The sequence below is a fragment of the Neodiprion fabricii genome, chromosome 5 (genome assembly GCF_021155785.1).
Source record: "Neodiprion fabricii isolate iyNeoFabr1 chromosome 5, iyNeoFabr1.1, whole genome shotgun sequence".
Taxonomy (NCBI): Eukaryota; Metazoa; Arthropoda; class Insecta; order Hymenoptera; family Diprionidae; genus Neodiprion; species Neodiprion fabricii.
Genome location: NC_060243.1, coordinates 10763297 through 10788349, shown reverse-complemented (window position 1 = coordinate 10788349; position 25053 = coordinate 10763297). Strand labels below are relative to the sequence as shown.

At 37.6% G+C, this 25053-nt stretch overlaps 1 protein-coding gene across 4 annotated transcripts in view; it reads right to left on the bottom strand.

Moving 5' to 3' along the window:
* LOC124182217 (telomerase-binding protein EST1A-like) overlaps positions 1-25053 on the bottom strand; it is a 241416-nt gene that overhangs the window by 69972 nt on the left and 146391 nt on the right. For all 4 annotated transcript variants that reach the window (XM_046569169.1, XM_046569170.1, XM_046569172.1 and 1 more), the window contains one exon: positions 9494-9594. In XM_046569169.1, coding sequence (XP_046425125.1) covers positions 9494-9594 — 101 coding nt within the window. The remainder of the gene's footprint in view (positions 1-9493; positions 9595-25053) is intronic.

The window sequence follows — 25053 nt, the reverse complement described above, 5'->3', positions numbered from 1 at the left end:
CACATATCCGGATAAGAAAAAGTTCCAAGAGCGAAGCAAGCCATTAAATAGTTTAGCATAGTACCTGAAACTTAGGGCACAGGCTACATTTGAGCTGAAATCGATGGAAGTTAGGTGGAAAAAGAGTCCTGTGACGTGTGGAAGGAATGACGCACGTCTTTGATCCGAGGTAAGGGTACTTTTGTCGCAGAGTTCAAGGTCTTGAGTTCATATTACTGGTTCGTGGATGACGACGCCGACGGTCTTTCGCGATAGTCAATAAATTGGGAATCGCCAATTTGAAAACGCAAATGGCAATCGTATGGTAATGCCCCCAGTTTCCTTGATTGTCGACATTCTTGTTGAGCACATGGGTTCAGCGTCCGAACCTCTCGGCGATACGTGATAGTTTTTTTATCAACACCGTGATTGTAACAGTATAGGAACGAGGCGGCTACAGTTATTCTCTGATGCGAAGAGCCTGGGACATGAAATTTAGTGTATTGTATACGTGTCGCAACTTCTGCATAATGAACTTCTTTATGCCTGTGTGAAGCGCCGCAGGACAGTGCAGAAATAATCAGACGGTGGGAATTCGGTGCACGCGGATACTCGTAAGCGCATATTTATCGCCTACTTCGTGCTACAAAGTATCAGTAATGGACTCATCGAATCGTCACGTAGCCGCGTGCGTTATAAGAACAACGCTGCACTGTCAACTTCTTGGTATAATAAACTGCTTTTCGAATCCTCCGTACTGCACGCTTCTGCATCATTCGCGTGGACAACAAAAGGTTTGTAACATTCCAACACACGTTCAAAAATAAAATCAAATCCTGCTCCTGCATACCGAATATTTCCATGAATGAAAATACCTCTGTCTATTTCATGACTAAAATCGATGCAACGCGGAAAAAAATATAATGTAAATTTGACATCTGTTGCGGTGAATACAGGGACAGTACTTTTATCGCGTCAAATCTATAATACTTCAATTGTGGCAAATCTATTCCATCTAATTGGTACATCTTGCTACAATTGCTGTAGATTTGATTCCATAAAGGTGCTGTCCATGTATTCATCACGGGAGATGTTGAAATCTACAATATTTATTTCCCGTGTAATAACGATAGTGGTATAGACTGGCTATAATACTTTTAATATAATTCGATACGATACTTGGCATAAGTGCACCGACGATAGATGGGCGATCCCAACAAGTTTATTGAAAACTGTGTCCTCTGAATATTCCATTAATTTTGATATTTACGGTAATCAAATGTTGTGAGATGAATTAGCAAAACAACATGAAGCGGAATTGAGTAGTTTTCTTTGCAGGTTCGTTCATTTCTTCCGAACATGCAAAAGCAGATTGAAACAGAATTAGTTACCTGAAAAACATTCTGTTTCAAATTCAAAACTTCTTTCGTCACTTTAAGACAATGATTGCTCACTTGCAGAAAAATCACAAAACCATGAAAACTAGAATGCCTTGACTTTCACAAATTCAGTCCAGTAAAAATTAACTCTCGTGCTATTTATCTCGCAATAAGAATTATAGGTTTTTCATAAATATTAATCCGTCATAAAAAATTGTCATAGGTAATTCGAGGAGAACGGTTACATCAAGAATATGACGATGATATTTTGCTTGCGAAGTAAAACGCCACGGATCTTTCCATGTTTCTCTCTATCTCTGTCTCTTTTCCTCTCTTTCCGTGTAACTTTTGTCATCCTATTTTTCGTTTATCACGCGTGTCTATTTTCGACTTTTTTCAACGACCTTTTTAATTCAGGAGTGGAGAAATCGAAGCGAGAAAAGAAAGGGAAGGGATCAGAGAAGCAAGTCGATGAACGTACCGTTCATCTTTACCGACAGTACACGGTCGGGGAAAAAACTTCTTAATCTCCCGAAACACAATAACATTCCTTTTCACCGAAGGAGAGCATGTTGCAACTCGGCGCGAGAACCAACACTGCGACTCTATGCTTCTCGCATTTTATCTTTTATATTCATTCCGTCATTGCTTTTCGTGTGTGCGTCAGCATGCAGCGTTACATCCGCCCCGATACAGTAAGTAGGTAGGTATAAGTTACACACGTCTATATACCACAGATGCTGCTCCTTGCCTCTCTTACAACTCGTTCAAAGAAGGAGAACCGAAACCCGACAAATTGGCATCACGGCGCGTTACTTTCGGCGTACCGTTAACGTATCCCTTTCTGATTTTTTTATTTAAAACAGAGATAAATTTATACCGATAACGAACTGCTACAGATATTCGCTTCGTGGAACAGGACCGTATTCGAAGAGGAAATGGATTCGGTAAAAATCAACAAGTTTTAGTCATTTTATAACGAGATAATCGCAGATTCGGTATTTATACAATCGATGATGTATGCGAGGTATAGTCAGGTAAAAAATCCGTCAAATCGAGAATATGACGAAACAAAAGTTGACCAGGGCAACAGAAGCTGATCAAGTTGAATCAGATTCATGAACTCTCTGTGTTCCGAAAAAAAACGTCTCAACACTGAATTTCAATGGTAATCGCCTCGTTATTAACAGTGTTAGTGAAATCAAATGATTACACTATTTTTTCACCGAAAAATAGGCATAGTTTGTTTGATTCTACTGAAAAATAGCTCATTTTATTTGTAAATGAATTTCCTATAAATTATCTGAGATAGATTTTTTTCTTTATTTCGTCAACTGACGTGAAAGTCCAACAGGTACAATCGTAATTATTCAAAGATGTCAAACTTGTGATTCAACAAGTAATTCATTCTTGATAATCACAGATTGACTATGATGATCCGTGGAGACTTTATTTACCAATAAAATCAGCTATTGCTCTTTAAAATCAGAGAAGCAATATGAATTTTCTCGTAAAAGAAAAAAAAAATAATAGTAGAAAAATTGGATTTCTATAAAGTAGTTGAAACAACGAAGTACTTGTAGCTGAGTTTTGTGTTGTAACATTTTTTCCTCCATCGTTGGGAATTTTATAGTCAAATGTAGCAGTAGAGTGTAGCAGCAGTCGAATGCAACAAAATTAGCTTCAGTGGCACTATTTGAAGCTCTGTCTAATCATGTTTTTGTTCTAATATTTTTCCAATATGACTGTACACTTAACGTGTTCGATTCTGAACGGTTCAAGGGCACGCATGTTTTGATCAAACACGAAAGCTGATGAGAACTATCTGATAACATCGATAAACCGATCGATAAAATCGCGCGCCAACATCTCAAGCAGGTCGGATAGTATAAAGTGCCACTGCACATTTTACCGACGTATCGAACGGTTCTCATCGCATTTCGTGTTTCAGCCGAATACGCATTCCCGAATCCGTCAGAAACTAACGCGTTAGATGTACACCCAACATCTTTAATATGTCCTTAATTCAACGACAACGACAACGACAACAGCCAAAACTACGACGACGACCCATAAGCGAAAAAGATCTCCTTAGCTACAAAAATGGGAAATACTCGAGTTATAAACAAAAGCTAAGAAATTGATGTTTTACTCAAAATCTCTACAATTTTTCTTATATTTCCTTAACCTAGCTTTACTTTATCTCTTGGCTAAAAATCTGGTGGATACGTTTGAATTCACTGTCCGACAACTCATTTTAATTGGAAGACTACTCGTTGAAATTTTTTTCTTGCTACATCTGCACGAAAGTTCGATTTTCAAAGCCTGTAGAGTGTCCGTAAAGTGCACCATTTCCGAACGTTGCGATGAAAGGTCGTTAACGCATGCACACAAATAAAGTGCTTGATTTTCCGCATTAAGACTTTCTGTAGTACGTACGCGCATTCAAATGGCTCAATTTTGGATACTGTGTCATTGAGCGTAAATTTCCCAACACCAATTTTAAATACTATCAATTACACCTTTACTGCGTCTCAAATGAAATGTTAGAAAATTTTCAGCGTGAACCGCAAAGGCGAATGGTGATTCAGATATTGTCTATTCGCATGTGTGATAGACGCTATTTTTTCCAACATCTGTGAAAGAAAGTTTGATTTGAGAAGCAACGAAAGCGCCACTCACGGCGCATAGAATTGGGGTTAGGTAACTAATGCTCAATGACACAGTACATACAATTCAGTTGTTTGAAATTGTGCATGCATCAAAGAAAGCTCTAGGGTCTAACATATAGCATTTCAAACGAGTGCGCCAATGTTGGTTTACCGCATTGTTCGGAAATAGGGAATTTTAGGCACGCTTCTCGGTCTTTAAACATCAAAATTTTCAAAGAGATGTTGCAGAAATTATACTTTGAATACAAGTCAAGGGAGAATATTTTCAGTTACGGCCAAGGAAAACTTTCGTAGTAACAGACGATGTTTTGACCAGGGCTGCCCTATAATTTTCAGGGTAGGAACGTTGATTCCATCAAACGACTGAATTGACACTGAATTTTTTCAATCTAAGTCAGAAGAGTCGATGTCGGAAACAAGGATTCAGACTTACAAAGAGTAGTTTCATTTCGGGTGAAATCACCAGCAATTGATAAAAGTTGTACAGAAAGGTAAAAAGTCAGATGTTACCCAAAATTGTCTCATTACTGTGGAACTTGAAGTTAATCGTTGCTTTGACTTTGATCATTGGGCAAAAAGCTTGTATTGTGATAAACAATATATATTATGGCAGGGATTAACTTCCGTCACACAGATATTTCAATTGTAGTCAATAATTTTTGAAAATATTCAACATAAATACCATCTCTCTAATGCTTGAATAGTACATGTATACATGCCACAGCAATATTGAAGAAGACGACCACTGGTCTTTCAGATGTATAATACTAACTAACGGCGGATCGTCCAGTCAGTCAATAGAGTAATATCACAAAAGGTGAACGGGAGAAGGTGAACATAAAATTGTAAAGCCGTGTGAAACAGAAAACTAAGAAACGCAACCCAGGTCCTGAAATACTGTGCATGGCAATCCGAAGAGGGAATGAGCTGGGGAAACAGAAGGAACGATTCAAACAGATATGAGCTATCAAGATACGAAAAACTCGACGACGACAAATTATCCTATAAGATGAGAAATCAAGCTGTCCACTATCAGCCTCGTTACCAAACTTGTAGCCAGCCGGTGCGGGTGCTCCAAATTAATCAGACAAGATTTAAGCATTGATCGAATCATCGAAAACAGTAGACACATGACCCCACTTCAACGTAGCGGTAAAAATTAAATTAGCCAAGAGCGCGATTGTTCAATATTTAATGAGAAAAACAGTTAGAAACTAAAGATTATTTCAAGAACCGTAAGTGATGAAATGATGTCTTGATTATTCGACAGTGGGCAGGAGAGGAAAACATATCCAGTTCCCTTATTTCTCGTCAAAGATTTTCAAGAATTCATCAAAACGTTTTTGACGTTCATTAAAAAAATGTCGTAGTTCAAATTACTGATTTTTTTCCATCAAACTTGAAAAATTTACTTTCTTAAAAACGCAATAGCAATGAAATTGGTTTTACACGTATATTGTACTTCTCTATTATTTAAAACATAAGTTGAAAAGTCGAATATTTTCTCAGCTTTCTTTGGCTATATTACTCCATTTCAGTTGTGACAGCGACCTTCAATAAATCAGGAATGATTAAAAATTCTTTAAAAAACCGTAATATTCGAAGCATAACCATTTCAAAATTGGAGTGAAATTTAACGTTTTGCCGCATAATTTTGGGATTCAAAGAATGGAAGATTTTAGAAGCCTTCTGAGGAAAAAAAAAAAAAAAAAACAGGTAATTACATATAGGTGAAGAAAAAAAAAACTATCAAAATCAGTAAAAACAAAAAATGAAACTATAGAAAAGTTAGCGGGCGACAAAAATATTGACAGGTAAAGAATATCGTACACCCAATAAACCACTAGACCAAGTTTTACACTCTTTTTTTCTGTAGCTCTTATGAGGTGAACAAATTAGTTGACGAGCAGGGGATACTGTAGGCATTGGATATGAATTTTTTTGTCGTTGTTTATACACGATATTTTTTCTCTTTTTTTCTCCGGGTACTGCAGTAATTAGAGGTGTACGACCTTGGAAGCGAAGACAAGTGTGCAAAAGAAGGACCAAAGGATTTCGATTCGCCTCTTAGGAGAAATTAGAGCTGCCTTTTATACCTAAATCAGAACGAGAGAGAGAGTCTGAATTTCATCTATTAGATACAAGTCACCACGTGTGAGAGAATAGAAAGAAAAGCGAAGGAAAAAAGTAAGAGATGTCAGCTTAGATCGAACCTCGGTTGACTACGGCGCGGACTTGATCCTGTGTATATGTGCATCGTAGTTTTCTGCGTATGTGTATACAAAGGTGGACATAATACAGGAGAGTATAGCGAAATATACAACGCGTTATACTCTAGACACATTCACCGTTACGCTACGTCGAGTGTTTCCACCGGAGGTCACGACGCGGCCAAAGACTCCTCATCCTCATCCTTCTCCTCCTCCTCCTTCGTCTCCTTCTTTTTCTGCTTCCTCTACTTCTCTGCCTCAGCCTCACGCGTATACGGGACATTCCGTGCCAACTTGGCTAACACTCAACACTGACCATCTCGGATGTGATCATCCATTTTCAATATTTTCGTTCTAATACTCTGCACTTTTATAGTTTTTCCGATTCAATCGGAACTCAATTTTTACGATTACAATTAGCAAAAATTCAGTTCGGAACATTTTTGGAGGAATATTGTAAACTGAATGCTTGTAACAGGAATTTTTAGCCGTTTTTAAAAGTTGAGCGAATTTTCCTTTCGTTGTTTCAGTATTAATTCATACAACGGTATTTCAATCAGGGACGAATCGTCAATAAATAACATTTTCAAAAAGTTCATCAAATTAATTTCGCTGGGTTTTTTATCAAGTATTTTAAAAATACTTTGCATTTACAATTCGCCCATAGTTTGAAATCACGAGTCCTATTGGTACTATGTATCATGAATAAATATATTCGTAATCAGTTCGTTAAACTAGAGAACATTATCAATGTCTGCAGCAATCCCATTTTATAGATTTAATAAACGCAGTATGTCTTAATCCTGTATCCCATGATTTTATAATGAACACAGTTTTTTGATGAATAGTATCTCGCCAAGGAATCGGATTAAAAAAATCTAGCCAGTTTATCAACGTGCGAGACCTCACCACGGGAGAACTTGATTGTGAGTTGAAATTCCCAGCCTGTCGAGGAGGACCTGAGCAGCAGCTCGCAAAAATTGTAAGACTGGTCTCGTCGTTCAGGTTTCTGGAGATATACCCTATCGGTTATGGGCGGCTATTGGCAATAACTATGATTATTATCATTATTATTTCAAAGTCCTCGGTCGATTCCTTTTGAAACTATGATAACTAAATACATCGCTTATTGTCGAACATCACAGAATACGTGAGTACTAACTTTATCAATCGATATTTCTCGAGGTCCGTTTAACAAATGACAAAAGAATGAATGAAATGCCCGACGATATTTGAAGATTGCGGTTCCGTTAAAAATTAAAACCAGCCAAAGAAGAACAATGAGATTACGGTTCTTGCCAATATTCAGAGTTTTGAGATACTTTTCTCGACATTTTCAAAATAGCGGTATGTCTGAAGTGATAATAAAATTTTTTTGAAAAATTGATTGTGGCTGAGTTTCAGTCAGAACAGTCCTACGAAACAACATAGATGAAATTCTGCGACGGTGGCTTGGAATGCCCCATACACACAGCTAGTTGAAAGAACCGAAATGATTCTGCGCAGACAGATGGAACGTGCAAAAGTTCAACGTCAAATTCCTGGTAATGAAAATTCTGGCCGCAAGAATTAATCATCGGTAGAAGGTAAAAAAAGGGTAAATTAACAAAAATCGAAGCAGTACAAAACAAACAGAAAAAAGATAACAAATAAAGAAACGTGCATGGGTAATCGACGACTCGGATGGTTTTTCTTGTCGTTTCGTCGATGCTGCAGGATGATAGTCCGTGTTACATTAGCCTCGGCGCGTACACCTTCATACCGTGTAATATAACTGCTGGCCAGTATCTCTCTATAACTAATTGCCACGTGGTGCAGTAATTTGGTAAAAAATTTATAAGTCCCTCTGTGGACGACGGTATGTATCATGGGTTGCATATAATATGTATAAAGCGAGAGAGTTCCCGGTCAGTCGACATCATTACGCGTACATATATAACGCTATGTGCTAGAAGGTGGGACAAGATGATGTATGTCACGTAGTTTTATTGTTAGCAAACGTAAATCGAGTCTATATATTGAGATTCTTGAACTCTCGTATCTCCATACAAGTTGGATTCCTACCGTGAGGAAACGATACATGTATTGTATATCAGGTAAGTACCCACAACGTGGTAGCCGGAAAAAACAAATTGTACGGGAAGAACGGAGCGTAGTCAAGCACAGGATATGCGAAATTTATTTTCATGTCGACTGAGAGGACGTGTTTCAGATTTTTGAAAAAAAATAATATATTGTATTACAAGTGTCGAAAGTGGGCAATTTCCGACGAGTGTGAAGTTTGCAGCATGAGACGGCAAAGTCACGTCGAATATCGCCTAACCACACGTGCGACACACGCTATTCCTTCCCACCTGCCTGACGCTGTGTTCACACTAGCACTCGTGCTATTACGGCACTCGCTGTGGCAGCTTACTTTGCGAACTTTGTATCTCTCAAAAATCACCAATTTTCCGCACTTGTAACACAATATACTTTTCTTCTTGATACCGAAAACGAGATCTACCCGTCAGTTGTAAAAAATATTAGAATTTCAAAATAATTACGAGTTTCGAAGTTCGAACTTAGTTTACTTTAGTTTATTTTCTTGTTCGCTTAGTATTTTCATTTTTCGATTAAAGGACAAAACGTCTGAGAAATGATATTCTCGTCATCTCTTTGGCACGTTCAAAAGGAAACCGGAAGGTTGCGTGTGCATTTTAAATTAGCAAAATATGAACGAACTTACTCGTTCGAAAACGAGAAGAAAGATCGTGATTGGTGAAACAACCCGGAATCTTTCAACCCTGGGATTTAATCCCAGAAATCCGACAATGCTGCATATTCAATTTCCAACCCATTACATGACACCTTGCAGCATTTCACCTTGTTTTGTAGTTAGAAACTTATTCTATGCAACACACCAGTATGGTTGGTTTACGCTTCTTTTTTTGCCTGCATTCCGTACGTGAAGTAATCGTTTATGCGACAGTAAAATTAAAAAGAGCACCGTACTACATAAAAGTGCACTTTTACGTCCTAGTAATTAAAATTTTTCTTTTCCGTACTTTACTATAAAAAAAAAAAAAAAAACTTGTAAACAACACTTTTGTTATATGAAGTATCCCGAGCACCATGGAGGCAATCTTTTTCGCCACACGTATTTAAAATATTCGGTACAATACTTACAACAACTCATAATGCCAACTTACGCTGGATGTAAAAAGACCGACTTTGTTTCCTTGACGCACAATTTACCATTATTAGAACTCACCTTCAGCCTCACTGTCGCTAGTAAACGCAGCTGTCTGATGGTCCAGCTTATCCAAGAGGTTTACCATCGTGGCCAATCTACTCCAAACATCTGCGGGTGGTCTGTGAAAATATGATCGACAAGTTAATCAGAGTTTAGATCCAAATCTCATCCCTAAAGATGATACAGGTATGTTGAATTATTATAGTTTGAAGGATGAAAGACCACGGAGGAAATAACACATAAATATTAACAACAGCGGGGTTTGCATTTGTGATGATACTGAGTAATCAGAGGGAGAGGAACGCGGAAAAGCAGAAATGGAAAAACGAGAAATTTTCCAATTCCGATCTTTCGTCTGCCATTAACAACTTTAAGGGGGTGAAACAACTTTCCAAAAAAAAAAAAAAAAAAAACATGTCAAGAAGAGATTTGGCAGTTTTACTCACAAGATCATAATATTTTTTAGCCAATGCAACGCAATCTCGACACCCGCTCGAATACAGAATGGCCAAAATGCCGAAAGGTTGGACGACGTCAAAAACACATATATTCTCTGGTACCTACGCTATACATATCCGATGGCCGATGTCTAATGCCATCTACCATAAGTTTACGAAACTATGACAACCGTATTGCGGCCTTTCAGCTTTCTCGCCCTTCTGCATTTTGCGGATCGTAATTTCGCTCCATCTGACTTTGATTCGCGATAGCTAATTATTTGGTTTTGTGGCTGTTCGAAGTATTAGCCGGTCTCAATTTTTAATTTCGGAACCTTCATTTTTCTGCACTACCACATTCTATGCTTTGGTCATTCGGAATGCCGACTGTTCTGAAAATACTTTTTCGGATAAGAGAGCGTTTGGTTTAACGAACCTTTGTGAAAACAGTTATTCTACTGGGTGATTTATCGAAAATCCCAATCTCAGTACGCTGATCATTCGTTGTTTTAAAATTCGTATCTGGAAAAATTTACTTTGTCGACCAGTCAATCTTTTGGTCTTTCGGAATTTTGACCCCGATATAATCAGTGCAGACTTCGATTTTTGGTGGACCGTCCGATATTGCAGGTCTGGGTTTACAATGCCCATGTGGAAGAGTATTTTAGTATTTCACCATATTCTGGCAGGACGAGTAAATGACTAACATCTCAACCTGCAATTGATACATCACCATTTTCATTAAAAAACTAGATCTGTAATGAACAAATAGGCTACACATGTACTGGTTTTGTTCAATGTACCAGTTGAGGACAACATTGCATGTATCAAGCGTTTTCTTGTCTGAACTTTGGAAACTACTATCTCTGACTATATTTTTCGACATTACCAGTGCCGGTTTTCGCGTGTAGGTATAAGTTTGCGAATAAATGACTGAAATTTCAGCCGTCAACACGCTGGTGACGTCGAAGCAATTGTTTTCGTGACACATTTGCTAACGAGTATAGGTAAGTTTGTAGAAGCTCGCAATTATAATCGACTATGTTCATTGTTACTCCACCGAGGGAACTTGAATGGGTTCAAATTATACACATATAGCGCATCAATCTTTTTCTATAACCTTGGGTAACGTACACACAACCTATGACCACAAACAGTCGAAAAGATCACACCGATAAAAGCAGTACAATTCAAAAAAAAAAAAAATTATTCAATTATTTACTGACAAAAGTTCTTTAAGCTCTTACTGCAGCTGAAAAAGAGATGTTAATCACAGGGCCCAATAAATTATTATTGGGGTTCCTTGTCCAAAATGAGCTCGGAGAGTTTATGAACGAATTCTATCAACACCTAGACGTATTGGGCCGTCGCTTATTCTGGGTACAAAGATCGAAGAGAAGTTATCTAAGTGGCTGATAGTATTGAGTCGGATGGGCTTCATGGCAGACGAAGATTATTTGTTATACACCGTGAAAAATGAAACAAGTAGTTGGGGCTGTAAGTGTAACGACATCCTTTGAAAACAAAGTACCCGGGCGGAAGTGGTTTGAAAGTTTTATGAAGCAATACCAATTTTGTCATAAAAAAGCACGGAGTATTTAAGTGGATCTGGTGTTAAGGTTACCACGTCTAGGAACGGAGCATAATTTTTTTTAAATCGGACCACTTTCAGCAGGTAATACAGCAATTTTAGGAGAACCAACGAAAATATTGAACACGGATGAAACAGTAATATTCCGCGCACCAAAAGGCAGTCTTGTTTTTGGTCAAAAAGGAAAACCTGTATATGATGTTCATCAGCCAGTGATAAATAAACGATTACTACACTATTTACAGCTAGAGTCGATGCTGAAATGGCACTACCTCTCAGTTCATTCAAGTACATGCGATTAGAAAAATCCTGTGTCAATGCAGCGCCCACTGAGAGGGAAATGGAAAAACAGAATGGATGGATGATAAGATATGCTGCGTTTAATGAATATCTAATTAATATATTCCACCGTAATTTTCTGATAGTAAATATCCCTCTGCCAGTCGTTGTTTTTGTAGACGCGCGTGTGTCTCATCTACTATGCGATTTAAACATATTGTAAGTGGTTAGGCCATTCGAGAACGGAACAAAATATGGTAATTTTAGGATTTCTTTCTCACCGGAATAATATAGTGGATCGAAATTTTGCCAACGTCATTTTATGATACTAACAATGACCTGTGGGAATCATTTTTTTTTTTTTGTAGCGATGGATAGCAAAATGGCGGCGTACAATATTTCTTTGTTCACGTCATTTTTTGAACGATATTTCAAAATTATCGTACGTACTTCCCTAGCTATTCTCATGCACAATTAAAAAAACTTGTTTTTTTTTTTAGTTCCAGGTCAAGAATAGCTGGAGACAGTGATCCGCCCGTTTACCTTTCTAAAAAAGGTGTTAATGAAAAAATATTGTACATCCACCACTTCGTTATCAATCACTAAAAAAAAAGTGTTTTTTGCAGTTCGTCAGTGATATAATAAAAGCCTGTTCACAGAATTTTGATTTATTCCATCATTCCGGTAAAAAGAAAATCCCAATATTTTACTGTTTTGTTCCATTCTAGATTGATTTGATCCCGTAAAAATACGCTGTTCCATTTTAAAAAGTACATGTATACATATAATTAAAATTTCATGGCCAAGCAACTGTGACGAGTGCAATCGTTGCACTATTTATGCCAGGTTTGCTATTATGCATTTCTTCGATACGAGACTACTTCACGTGAGTAGATGCACTTGTCACTTTGAGTCGGGAGTTTATTTTCAGAACACGCTTTCGCAGTTTACTTCAAAATGAAGGCAGATTTTTTATTAAGTTAGAGATAGAACTAGAAATTACTTTTTCTCTCAGGACTGGAATGCGAATCGCACTACTGTCGAAAGTGTTAATTATATTCACTTATATTCGTAATAGGCATAGCTGAAGAATCGTCTTGACTGCCTTATAATCCAATTCCCGGCTGAACAACGTTTTTCATTATATCTATAAATTGCGAGTCTTATCACGGAGTTGTTGAAAATCATTAGAAGTCGTTACTGGTGCTCAAAATGACGAAACACTAGACATCTTCAAGCGACGCCAATTTGCTGATCTTTGAGAAGCCACGACCAACTTGTTCAAGATTGCAACTGAATTAACCAATAAATCACATGTAGGTACTGAAGGATCTGCGGACGATGCTTCAAACTTATCAAGCGCCGAATGATACAAGCAAAGTTGGCCACCATCGCACACGCATCTCGAAAGATACAGAGCTGAGTCAGTTCCTGTGTCACTAGTAAACCTGACACCGTTTGTTTCGAACGTTGAACTCGCTGTTCACACATTCTGGCATTTTCACGGTGTAACGTGTCCGTCACGCCTCATCTCGTTCGCTGTCAAGTAGCTACCGATCTTGGTATACCTATCCACCGCAGTTCTCAATTTATCGGTTAAAACGATTCCTCGGGCGACATATTAAACTCGAGATTTCCCTTACCAAACTTTTGATGAAGAGAATATGATTTTTCCTTCTTCAGTTTTGGCAACTTTCTGATTAAGTAATTCAAATCAATGTATGCTTCGTGGGTAATTTTTCAAACAGACACTTCGTATCACAGTGAAGGAGTTGGTGAATACGGTGAATAAGGTGAATACTTGGACATTTGTGGTAAAAGAAAAATCGTAACGAATGAAAATAATGATATGCTTATTCGTTCATTCATTCATTCATTGGCGCAATCAACCGATGCAAGATTGTTGTCAAAATGGGACTTTAATGGTATCGTCTTCCTAGAAAGTCTTAGGATTAATTTGAATGAAACTTTAATTTTTAGCACCTTCCAACAGGAACGTAATATTTTACTGTGTCCTCTGTGATCCACAAAATTTATCTTGTGTTTTGATAAGTTCGAAAAAAAAAATTCGCTTTGGTAGACATTAAGGAGTTGAAACATGACACTGTTCGCTAAAGATTGAATATTTCTTCTATGCTGGATGTTTTCCGATGCTGAATACAAACCTGTTGTCAGAAACTATTTATCACATTACCGTTCCGAGAAGAATCGGTCTGAATGAAGCACAGCAAAAACATTGATTTTGGATGAAAAACCAATGGAAGTATTATAAGGAGAATGCACGATGAGACACAAATCAACGTAAGTACTTGAGAAGACAAAAATTTTCTTCAAAACTTCGATTCATACCGAATCAACAGTAAAGTAACGTGATTTAATGATGACAGTAAATTTTATTCGGAGAAATATGGATGAGATTGTTATTTACTGACTAAGTACTCAGTCACAAACTAATATTGACAATTTCTGACCACGAATCTTTACATCTAGCAGAAGTCGTGATAGTGTGCGTACGTGCCTCATACATGACAACGCTATGATAATAATCACTGAGTAATAATATCACGTTGGTTCATGAACAACCGTTGATAAGAAGGCACCAAAGATAATTTAATCACGCCTTAAAGTGTTGCAAGAAACGTACCGATGCTACCTGCAGAAAAAGTTTAGGCAGCTGCCAACAGGTGTTCGGGCTACTAGCTAACACCGTCAACGCAACGCAACAATCAGAGGTTTTGATACCGAGAAGGTAAGAACTGCATGGGAACTTCCATTCCGTCATGCAGCATGCAACTGCCTCACAGTTGCAAGGTAAAATATATACAAATATGCAAACTGAGCACAGAGTAGAATAAAAAATTGTACACCACAGCATCACGCTGTAATTTTTCTTTTTTGCAGAAATAATAGAATGATCAGCAACAGTGGACATCGTCTAGAGAGTTAATATCCTAAGATCTGCTATTTTGAACTGTCGTATAATGTACAAAGCTTGAGCAAAGAGGTGAAATAATCTTCTATAAAGTATTCGGGTAAGAGACGATGACTCATGTAATAATATACCTGTGCAATATAATCAGTATTCCAAGTGATCCAGACCTGTGATCGGCGACGGCTGCCCGAAGAATGCAAAAAGAAGTAACGCTCTGAGCTCTCTTCTTTTGCTGATCTCTAAAACGGTTTCTCCGTGCAACCCTAGACAGTGAATCAGTCGACGTGCTTCCCCGAAAAATGAGAAACTAAATAGAAATACGTCGACAAGAATGAGTCACACACCTGGTCAAAGCATAGAGGTGATCATCTTGATCGGTTGGGTTATTCCTATTCCGACTTCTAACGGCCGAACTGGATAACCTCCGCCAAATTTTGAACACGGCTCTAAAATGAAGGAATTAAAAAAAAATCAGAGGAATCAAGAGGGGGATGACTTCTCGTCAAATTCTAGTTGCTCAGGATGCAAACGTCGGAGTGTGGCGATCAAGCTTCTTTTCGAGAGTCAAACATTATTCTACACGCCACAATTGTTGTATTGAAACAATATGAGTGAAAATGTAATGCACAAGGCAATGGTAGCGTAGAGCCGATGATGAACTGTAAGTATAGTTTGCAATTGGACCCTTACTTAATAACGTCCGCAGAAGGTGTATCAAAAAACAAGAAAAACGACTAAATAAGTGCTCATTTGAAGAGATTTTACGACTGAAAAAATAATGATCCACTCAGCCTGCAGTTTAGCCTCTATACGCGTACTAAACCTAGAAGGAAAAGTACAAAGTACGAAGGCCCAAAGAATAAATGATTTTTATTTTTTGTGTCAAAAAGTAAATACTTATAAATACAACAGTGAGGTAGTTAAGAAGGTGAAAAGGGACAAGAACGCAAGGACAAAGAAATGTGAGTGTTCGGAACAACTATCGTCTGTACGCGGTTGAAGTTTGAACCTTGCAGAAGGTCGAACGGTCATAAAATATTCTATCACTCGCGGCAATGACACCTGGCAATTGTTTACCATAACTTACGGCAGAGATGGGAAAAATGAAAAAGTTAGCGAAACACGTCTCGTTTAAGCAAGGCAATACCATTTTGAACGGGTCTCAGTCATAAATTAAATGAAATACTTGCCACCTCTGACATGTTTCTTCTATTTTGCGATCGTAAAACCGTTTTCCGTCGATAATATGTAGTCGTAGCTTCACGATCTGCTCACATCAACGCCACACGCAAACCGATAAAGTAACAAACCTGGTCTATCCTGGAATATCCGTCAACATAGAAAAATGTGGCAGATTTGACTTGATTTTAGTCATCTTCTGACACCATTTCTCCCACAACTTTCATCCAGTTTTCTTCTTTGTAAATGGGAATGAGGTTAACCAGAAATAAACTGTTTGTGAGTGGCATAAATAATGTTTTTCCAACACATGCATGAAACGGGGCCTGTTTCGTGCACGTAAGGTGGATGCAAAATTGCGCATGTCGATCGTAGACTTTATTCCCTAGGACAACATCCATTTCATTACCTCCCCATGGCGGAAATATACTCTTCCTCAAAGTTTTTCAAAACTTTTAACTTGTGCGTAAAAAGGTTTATACATGCACTTTTCTAAAAAAGTACGGCGTGCAACATGAGAGGAGGCAATTTCTGGCTCTTCAGCTCTGGTAAGATCATGGTGCAATTGTTTTCATCTCAGGCGCCTTCGGTACTCTTAAATCTAGCTTGTACACCTTCATTTGGCCCTCGCTAGAAATAGCCCATTTACCCCCCTTTGTTGTAGAATGTACTATTTATTCCCGACGTAACAGGAATAGTCACTTTATTGACCTGAGAAGCGGGACAAAAGTAACATTTATTTCTCTTACATACTTTTTTCTCCTGAATTTGCGGCAGAAAGTCCTTGTTTCCCGTGTTACATCCGGCAGAGTGCCAGACTGCCACTTTTGTCCCTCAACTGTAATCTCATACTTCTCATCTCATCCGTCTATTTTTCGCGTCTCCTCCAGCTTGCAGAAACTGCTGGGTAGAATGCTTTAATAGATCCATTTAAAATGAAAAATGGAAAATGCTTCCAAAAACATAATTTAAGTGGGTATAAATAAGTGGTTACTTTGAGAACATTTAAAATATTAAATGCAAAACGCCATTTAGATTTCAAATGCCTATTTTAAATGAAACCATTTCAAATATTACTCAACAGTACTTGCAGATAGCTGAAGAGTTCCTACTCAGCTATGTACAACCCCCTACTTCTCTCATACGTCCTCTGACTATCTCCTGTTTTCATTCATTGACTAACTCCTTACCTACCTTCCAAACTGCACACTTCGTTAGTACTGTTTCATCAAGATCCTTACAATAAACCTATAATTATATTCTAAACATACCTCAAGTTATTCAACCCTCATCCTAACCTCCGGTTGTCCTAAAACGTAAGGGTGAAACCGAACCAGTTTATTCCTTACCGCTCATGAATAAACGACCTTCACGGACGTAACACCCGCTTATTTGCGGGAAAAAAGTAGCATTTTTTCCCCGCTAATAGGGCGACCACTTTTCAAGTCAATGAAGTGGCTACAGTCAAGTCAGGAATAAGATCATCTATGCAACAAGGGAATAATGGTGCCGAGCGTTATTTTCTGTTATTTTGTGCACTTGTGGACAATAATTCTGAGACGGCTAATTTTTTGGCCACTCAGTTACATTGGGAATACAGAATCAGCCCGCAGCTTCATTGTCGGCCAGTCGCGAAACAAGCTTGATCTTAGTATACATAACATAACCCAATGGTTCAAATTTTACGTCAAAATTCACTAATTTTCATCGTAAAAGAGAAAAGCTAAAGACAGTGGATATCTCGCTTTTAAACCTTATTTGGAGGGAAAAAAGTGGCGAAACTCGGGCCGAAACGTCAACGAATTGACTTTTTTTTATTGACCTTCATATCCAAGAAAATACTTATTTCATCATTATCGAGGTCAAGGGAATCACATTCGAAAAAAGTGAGAGTAGGAAACATGTATATTTTTATTTATAAAGCATATTTCAAAACGTGGCACAGTTGGTTTACTGTTACGTTTTATGTCACGAAATTGGCTTTTATTTTCTCGGTTCGTTGGTATGTTTTTCGCAAGTGCACATACGCCAAAAAAACTTCCATTATGGAAAATCGAGAATTTCAGTAGTGCGTGTGCGTCAACATCACTTTACCATACTGTTCGGAAATAGGGAACTTTATGCACGCTTCACTAGTTTCATCAATCGAACTGTCTAAGCAAGTGCTGGCAAAATATAATTATTTTGCGATAGAGGTTTCGTACACGAATACTGTTAGCTAAAATTAGGAAACCACTTAATGGCATTAGTAAATTCCGGATATGCGTCTAAAAGTAGTGAATATTCTAGAATAGGAAGCTAACGTGATTAAAGTTTTGAATATATCCATTGCAAGTTACAACAATCATTATCACCACAGCGTGAGCATCGATAAGTGCTTCTGTGGACTAGGACTCATTGAAATTTTACACCCTTCCAGATGCTGCTTCGGATTTTGATACGAAAGAGTCAGTAATTGCATAAAAAATGCAATTTCGACCACGCTATTCAGCCCCTCTTGCTAATCATCGCAACGCACATAAGATTGCGATCTTCAAAATTATTTTATCACTGTCAAACAGTTTGCTATTTTCTGTACTTGAAAATCGAATATCAAAAAACTTGTCATTACTTCTGTAACCGCCGATTAAATTCGTGTCTCAATAGAAATTACATACTAGTTGTGAGAAGATTCCTAGAAGGGAATCTGCGAATGATTTTCAGTATGATGGTAAACAAGGGACCGTGCACATCGTCTGTTAAAAGCCCGTCCAACTTAAGCACTTAATGTGAACTTTGATAACAGAACTTGTCACTGTCAAAAATTGAGCTTCGTAAGATGTGTTATAAAATTACACAATTTCGGAAAAGTTCCGAAAACTATAATAGCAATGCACAGCACTGAATTTGATAAAGTTAAACATGATTATCTTACGGTAAGTTGGATTGCAAGCAACTCCATTAAAATGGTAAAATAGTCGGTGAAGTCGATTTCTTTGTGAATCCTGAATTATTTTCGCAGGTTAATAACAGCCTCACGACCTGTAACAGATCGACAACGATCCCAAGACTCACCACTGTAATTCGAAAAGTTATGAAGATGCCGCATTCAATCGCTGACCGATGTCAGAATGCATCTAGTTTTGACAAAATTGTCGAACGCTTGATTCTTGTCCAAATACTTGTGATTTGATTGCAAGTCTGTCATACTCAAGGTAGGTTAGCACGTATTAATAGTTTCAATGGATTTGATTGTGATCAGGCAGAGGAGACCATATTGTTCTAAGTTGGCACAGGCTCTGATCGATGGCCAACAACGTCTCTTTCAATGTTACACCTTTATAACGGATTCGAGTCAATTCAACAGACGCAAATGAGGTACGAAATTCACTTCACCTCCCTATCCTTCATCTGAGCAGGAGGTCGAATAATATTGGGTAAGGATAATACGACTGTATCTTTTACGTAAAACAAAATAGGGCAGTATTAACAGAAACAGATTTAAAAAGTTCAACAAATGTCATTACGAGCCAAGGTTCTAGTTATATCTTACAGAAATAAACAATTCAACGAAGACGCGCTTTTTGGCAAAATCCTTTCTCAATCTACCACACTGAGAAAAGAGATTTTTTGAGTGAAACCAACATTGATTCACGGGTGGGAAAAAATTTTGTTATTCGAATTAAATTGACTTGAACTTACCAAATCTTTCGTTGTTTCAACAAAAAATTATTTGCAGATACAACATATTTTATCCACCACTCACAAAGAAATATTGGCTGCGCTCAAACGATTTCTCAATGTTTTTAAATAAGAATGAAAATAATCTTATCTTTTACAGACACAACTGCATGTGAATCTATTTTATTTATTACGCAGATGAATTTATACGTGAATAATCTTATCTTGTACAACACTGCACGCCGCATTCCCTTCTAATCATAATGAAACATGCAACAAGACTAGTATTAATTTCTGCTCAACACTTTAGGTCGACTGGCTCCCATCATCAGCTTCGAGAAAGATGATGGATGTTCTGCGCTCTGGTCTGCTTTACTGAGATGCTTTTACTGGACGCTGATCAGCGTTTCCTGTTCACGAAAGTTTTCTTTTTTGAAAGTTTTCCGGTTTGTCCACGTAGAAGGAGTTGGTCTATTTGGTTGCACCGCCACGGAATAATCTTCGATACGTCGATAACTGAGTTCTTACGCATCACCTACTTTCACTATGGAAAATAAAAATTCATCTGCAGCACTTGTCAAACTTTTAGCCACCAATCAATCCGTATATGATTTTCAGGTACCAAAAAGAACTTTGGTTGAAATTTTCAGCCCTGTTTCAATCAACACTACCATAGTTTCTTTCATGTAAGAGTACAGTTATATTACACTCATTGTCAGCCAACCTAAGTCGACATCCCGCTCTGTTGAAAGATAGGGAGGTGGAATTAATTTCTCACCTTATTTACGTCAAATGAATTGACTCAAGTCCGGTATGAATGTCTATCCATTCATGCAAAATATTGTTTCTAGTGTAGTAGTTTGACAGCAATATCTGTGAGCTTGGGACACCTGCTAACGTAGGTATCGAGATGTTGGTAACCATCGATTAGAACCTATCTCGACTTTGAATAACCTCATCTTCTTTGCCTAACCACAATCAAATCCACTGAACTTTCATTTTCCGTGTGAATTAAGTTGTTCTATATACCAAGTGACAAGTTGTGGGAGCACTGGGGGGGGGGGGGGGGGATTGCTTATCCATCTATACCCTTCACGTACGATATTCAAATTCAACAAGTAACAAGAGCTTTCTTAATATTACAGAAAAAAAATATTGGATAACGACAAGTTAATCCATATACTTAATTCACCTGTATAACTAAGCAGTCCTTCATTTATTGTTGGTTCGAAATAGTATTTGCAGTAGACTAAACGACTGCCAAGCATTATTAAAAAGTAATCGTAGTGATGTATAGATCAGGTAAAATAAATATTTAGACACGACCATTTGTAAACCGTGTATCTTGTACCGTTGGGCTTTTTGGCCAAACTTGTTTTTTAAACTTAAACGTTGATTTCAAATTTAACAAAATGAATATAACATTTATTTTTAAGCTATATAAAAAATTTCATTTCACAGTCAGTCCTCTGTTTCTTGATATTCGTCCGCATGGACAAATACAGCCAGTCGTTGTCCCATTCGTGTACGCAATATTGCTACGACACGGCTCTATTTTTGATTTCGATAAATTCAAATAAACTTTGTTTAAAACAAACAACGTGCACAATTCATTCAGTCGAGTAAACGCGGTCACACGTCGCTGGGATTATTTTACTTTCAGTGTTTAGGACAACGTAACTTCGGATGTCATTTGATTAGTCTTGTAGCAAAAACGGTTGGAAATGGAACAAGTTTTGCACTGTACCGGTATAAGGCGCGTGCCCCGATGAAAATTTACAGAATGGAAAAATCCTCGACGGTGCAGATAAATGGTTGTATTTTCACAGAGGCAAGAACTGCAAGACGCGTACTCGGATTCCAGACGAACGGCCAGCACGGCGGTCGACCATGACCCGCGCAACGTGCATCTAGCCCCTGCCCGCTTGCCTCGACGCATACTTTATCTCGACTATTTATTAGGGCCGGAAAGCTAGTAGCAGAAGCAGCAGCGTTAGCTAGCTGTTCGCTTTAGTTTCTGCCCAACTTCCGCGACGGTATTTCTGCTGTTGTTCGAGATTCAAATCTGAAGATCTCTTGGATAGAAAAAAAAAAAAAAAAAACTAAACGGTAATTTTCCGTCTACATGAGGCAACGCGACACGCTGAGATACCGTCCGAGTGCCAGAGCGGGCAGTTCCTGAAAATACTTCTGCACGCATGCGCGCGCGCGAGCATCAAGCAATCGGGGACGTTTACCCGAATTTTTGACCGCTTAGTGGCTCTGTAGTCGATATTTTGTTTGCATACAAATGAAGATCACGCTTCATTCAAACATTTTTCATTATTTCATATGAATAAATAAATGCGATGGAAATAATAAACATATTTATGCTTACAATGAATTTTGAGGTTATGGCAGCAGCGAACAGTGAATATGTACTTATGGCAAGAAAAAATGTATCTTCATATCCGGGCATCCATTCTGCGGATTTGCATTCTTGAAAGACTTAGCACTTGTATTTTGTTACGATACTTTTGTAAACGAAAATACATTCGATATTTTATTTTACAGAGTCGTGACATTACGGAAATAATGTCAGCGCCGCTCACGGTGGATAAACATCCCAATTCTCGCCTAGATTCGGGTCTTTTCCGCACTTGCCAAATGGGTCACTCTTTTCCTCAACTTTTTGGACGTTTCATCGTCGCTTTTCTCATTGCAATGGTAATGAGGGTTGTCACAGACCTCTGTTTTCGATATTCTAACGCTTGTTTAGGTATTCCAAACCAAGAATTATCGTCCCACGAGATTTGTAAAGCGTTGATTGTGCAAGATGTATGGTAAAAAACTGTCTTCGAAGTGGTATTCATAAATAATTATGTAAAATCCTTAAATTTCGAAGATATATTTATTGTAGGATTTCAAATATTTGTATCTATAAATGAAAAAAATAAATAAATAAAAACAAAAAAAAAAAAAAACAATAATACTGCGTCACAAGTTTTTGATTTCCCAAGAAATTTCCGGCCTTTTATGTGAGCTCAAGAATTTTCCAACTTTTTCTAGTTTTTTAGATCTGTAATAAACTTGAATTGTAGTAACTACGACTATCCCTTCCTGTAAAATTCTTGTTTTTAAACACAGGCATTTTGAATAAGCTGCACCTTCTTTTTTCAGTGAGTTCAGCTTGAAAACCGTTGCTCATGACACAAGAAAAGTTCGAACATTAAGTACTGAATGTTCTCTGTGAAATCGGTACGAAAATTACTGGTGTTCCATTAGAAAAAAAGTTCAGATCTAGTACTGGACACAAGAAAAGGCTAGACGAGACTTTTGCAGAGTTTCGTGTTGGCCTCAAAAAATCTGAAATTTTACATATTATCTCGGGCTGTGAAGTTTTGTCTTGGTCTCGGAAAAATTGGGACAAGACCAAGATGATACTAATTGTAAGTCCGGTCTTTTTGTTGTGTCTATCACTAGTCAGATTAAATATTTTGCTGCGTTTAAGTAGAGTAACGCCATCCAGAGGCCAAAAACGCTAGTATTTAATGACGCCATCTGTAAGACCAGCGAAAAACTGAAGTGAAAAGAACACAACCATCTACGAGAATTTGAAAAAATAATTGCAAAAAATAGAAATGTTGAAAACCATTGACGTTTAACAAAGTCATTTGTTCATTTTTTGCTTCTTTAGTACCGCAATTGTTTTACATTCCTAAAATTTACCATCGCATCCATAAGTGTTGTCAAATTTTCGGGAAACCATGAAAGACGTATAAAAATGCATAAACTGGTGATGCTAGCAGTTCTAAAGATGGAGAAAACATAATCCAGAAATTTTCCGAATCATTTGATTCAGTTTCTTCGAAAGTGTTATAATTGCTACCATACAAGATATTTTTTACGTATTTGTGGTAAAAAAAAGTACTTTTATATTGTTACGCTATACCTACTTCTATGAATTTATCTTGATTCCATTTATCTATAAAGAAAGCATTTGAGACCCCACACGAGTTTTTCTACATGTTTCGTACACTCTAAAAATGAAAATCATTGAATAATCTCAAAGGTGGTCGAGTTATACGATAACATTCTGTATACCTACATGTCCTACATCCATCATTTTAGCCCAAGCAGCTTAATCAATCGTTATTGAAATTTCCGTTACAACGCGTTCAAAAGTTTATAAAAATTGTTCCGCATTAAAAAGTTTCACGAATCATCGGGTTATCCGTGTGGATGAAAAAAGGTGAACTCCAAGAGGAGTGATCTTGTTGATACCAATCAGGGATGGTGTTTTAGATAGCGAAATTATGAGGAAAAAGAAATCTGTAAAGGATTAGAGAAAAGAAGCCGGCTTCACAAAGAAAGTCGAAAAATACATTCCGATACTCATTATAAACCTGGGGCCGTGAAAGGCCCGTGACGTTTCGTACAGTGAGCTATAGCTCGAAGTGTTCGACCTTGCGAGCAATTTGCCCGACGGTGTGTATAATTAGGGAATGTAGTTTTTTTTCTCTCGTTTCATTCTCTTTCCTTGTCCGTATACCGCGCCATAAGCCCATTTGTGCTAATTATACCTACAGCTCGCGGTGTTTTTTTCATGGGTAGGTTACCTAGGCCTGGGCAAATACCCGGGAGGTAACTTATTTATCATATATTCATACCATTGTATACCGGGGTTCTCGCTTGACAATCGCAAAGTCCATCGAATTATATGCGAATAAAGATATTCGGTAGGTAGCGGACGCTTGATGCTTGGGTTACACATCAACCAGAAGGACGACGTTAATCCAATGATCTTGAGAGCTTGCTATACGTGCAGTTGCATCACGCTTAAACGGATGCTGCACATATCACCTTCCTGGCGTTTGCTCCACATCGCAATTATAACAAGCATTAGAGAATTTCAATGATCATACATTGATCACAAAGGATGAAGACGAAACACCGACGATTTGAAATTACGTTGAGTTTCACTCCAACAATAGGGGTATAAAATATTCATCCTAAAAAAAAAACATGTTTGCGTTTTCGAAACGTTTTTTAAACGCTACGATATTTTGTTTTAAAGATCGTATACATTGAGGTTTTTTGTTTCAAAGCAATATTTTTTAGCTTCTACCTTATACAATTGTACATATGAAGAAAAATCTTCGCATAAGAGTATCTCTTGAATAGCATTCTAATAAAAAGGTTACTTCGAAAATTTGTGATATTCTTTTATACAAAAACATGAGAGGACTTCATTTTTATAAAATTTTTTACTACTCAGCCACATTTATTTAGACGGACTTGATCGTGGAAGAATCTTACAGAGTCGAATCCTCTACAAAAGCGCCCAATGCGTAGAATCCATAGCTTGGACGGTTGAAAAGTTAAAACTCAGGATTGAACGCCTTTAGCGTGTGGACTGTTAATTAGACTATAAAATTTCCAAAATAATTTTATGGAAAAGTTGATTTTCTTCAAAAAGCTTCTAGGATCAAGTCCGTATCGTTACGTCACTATATATAAA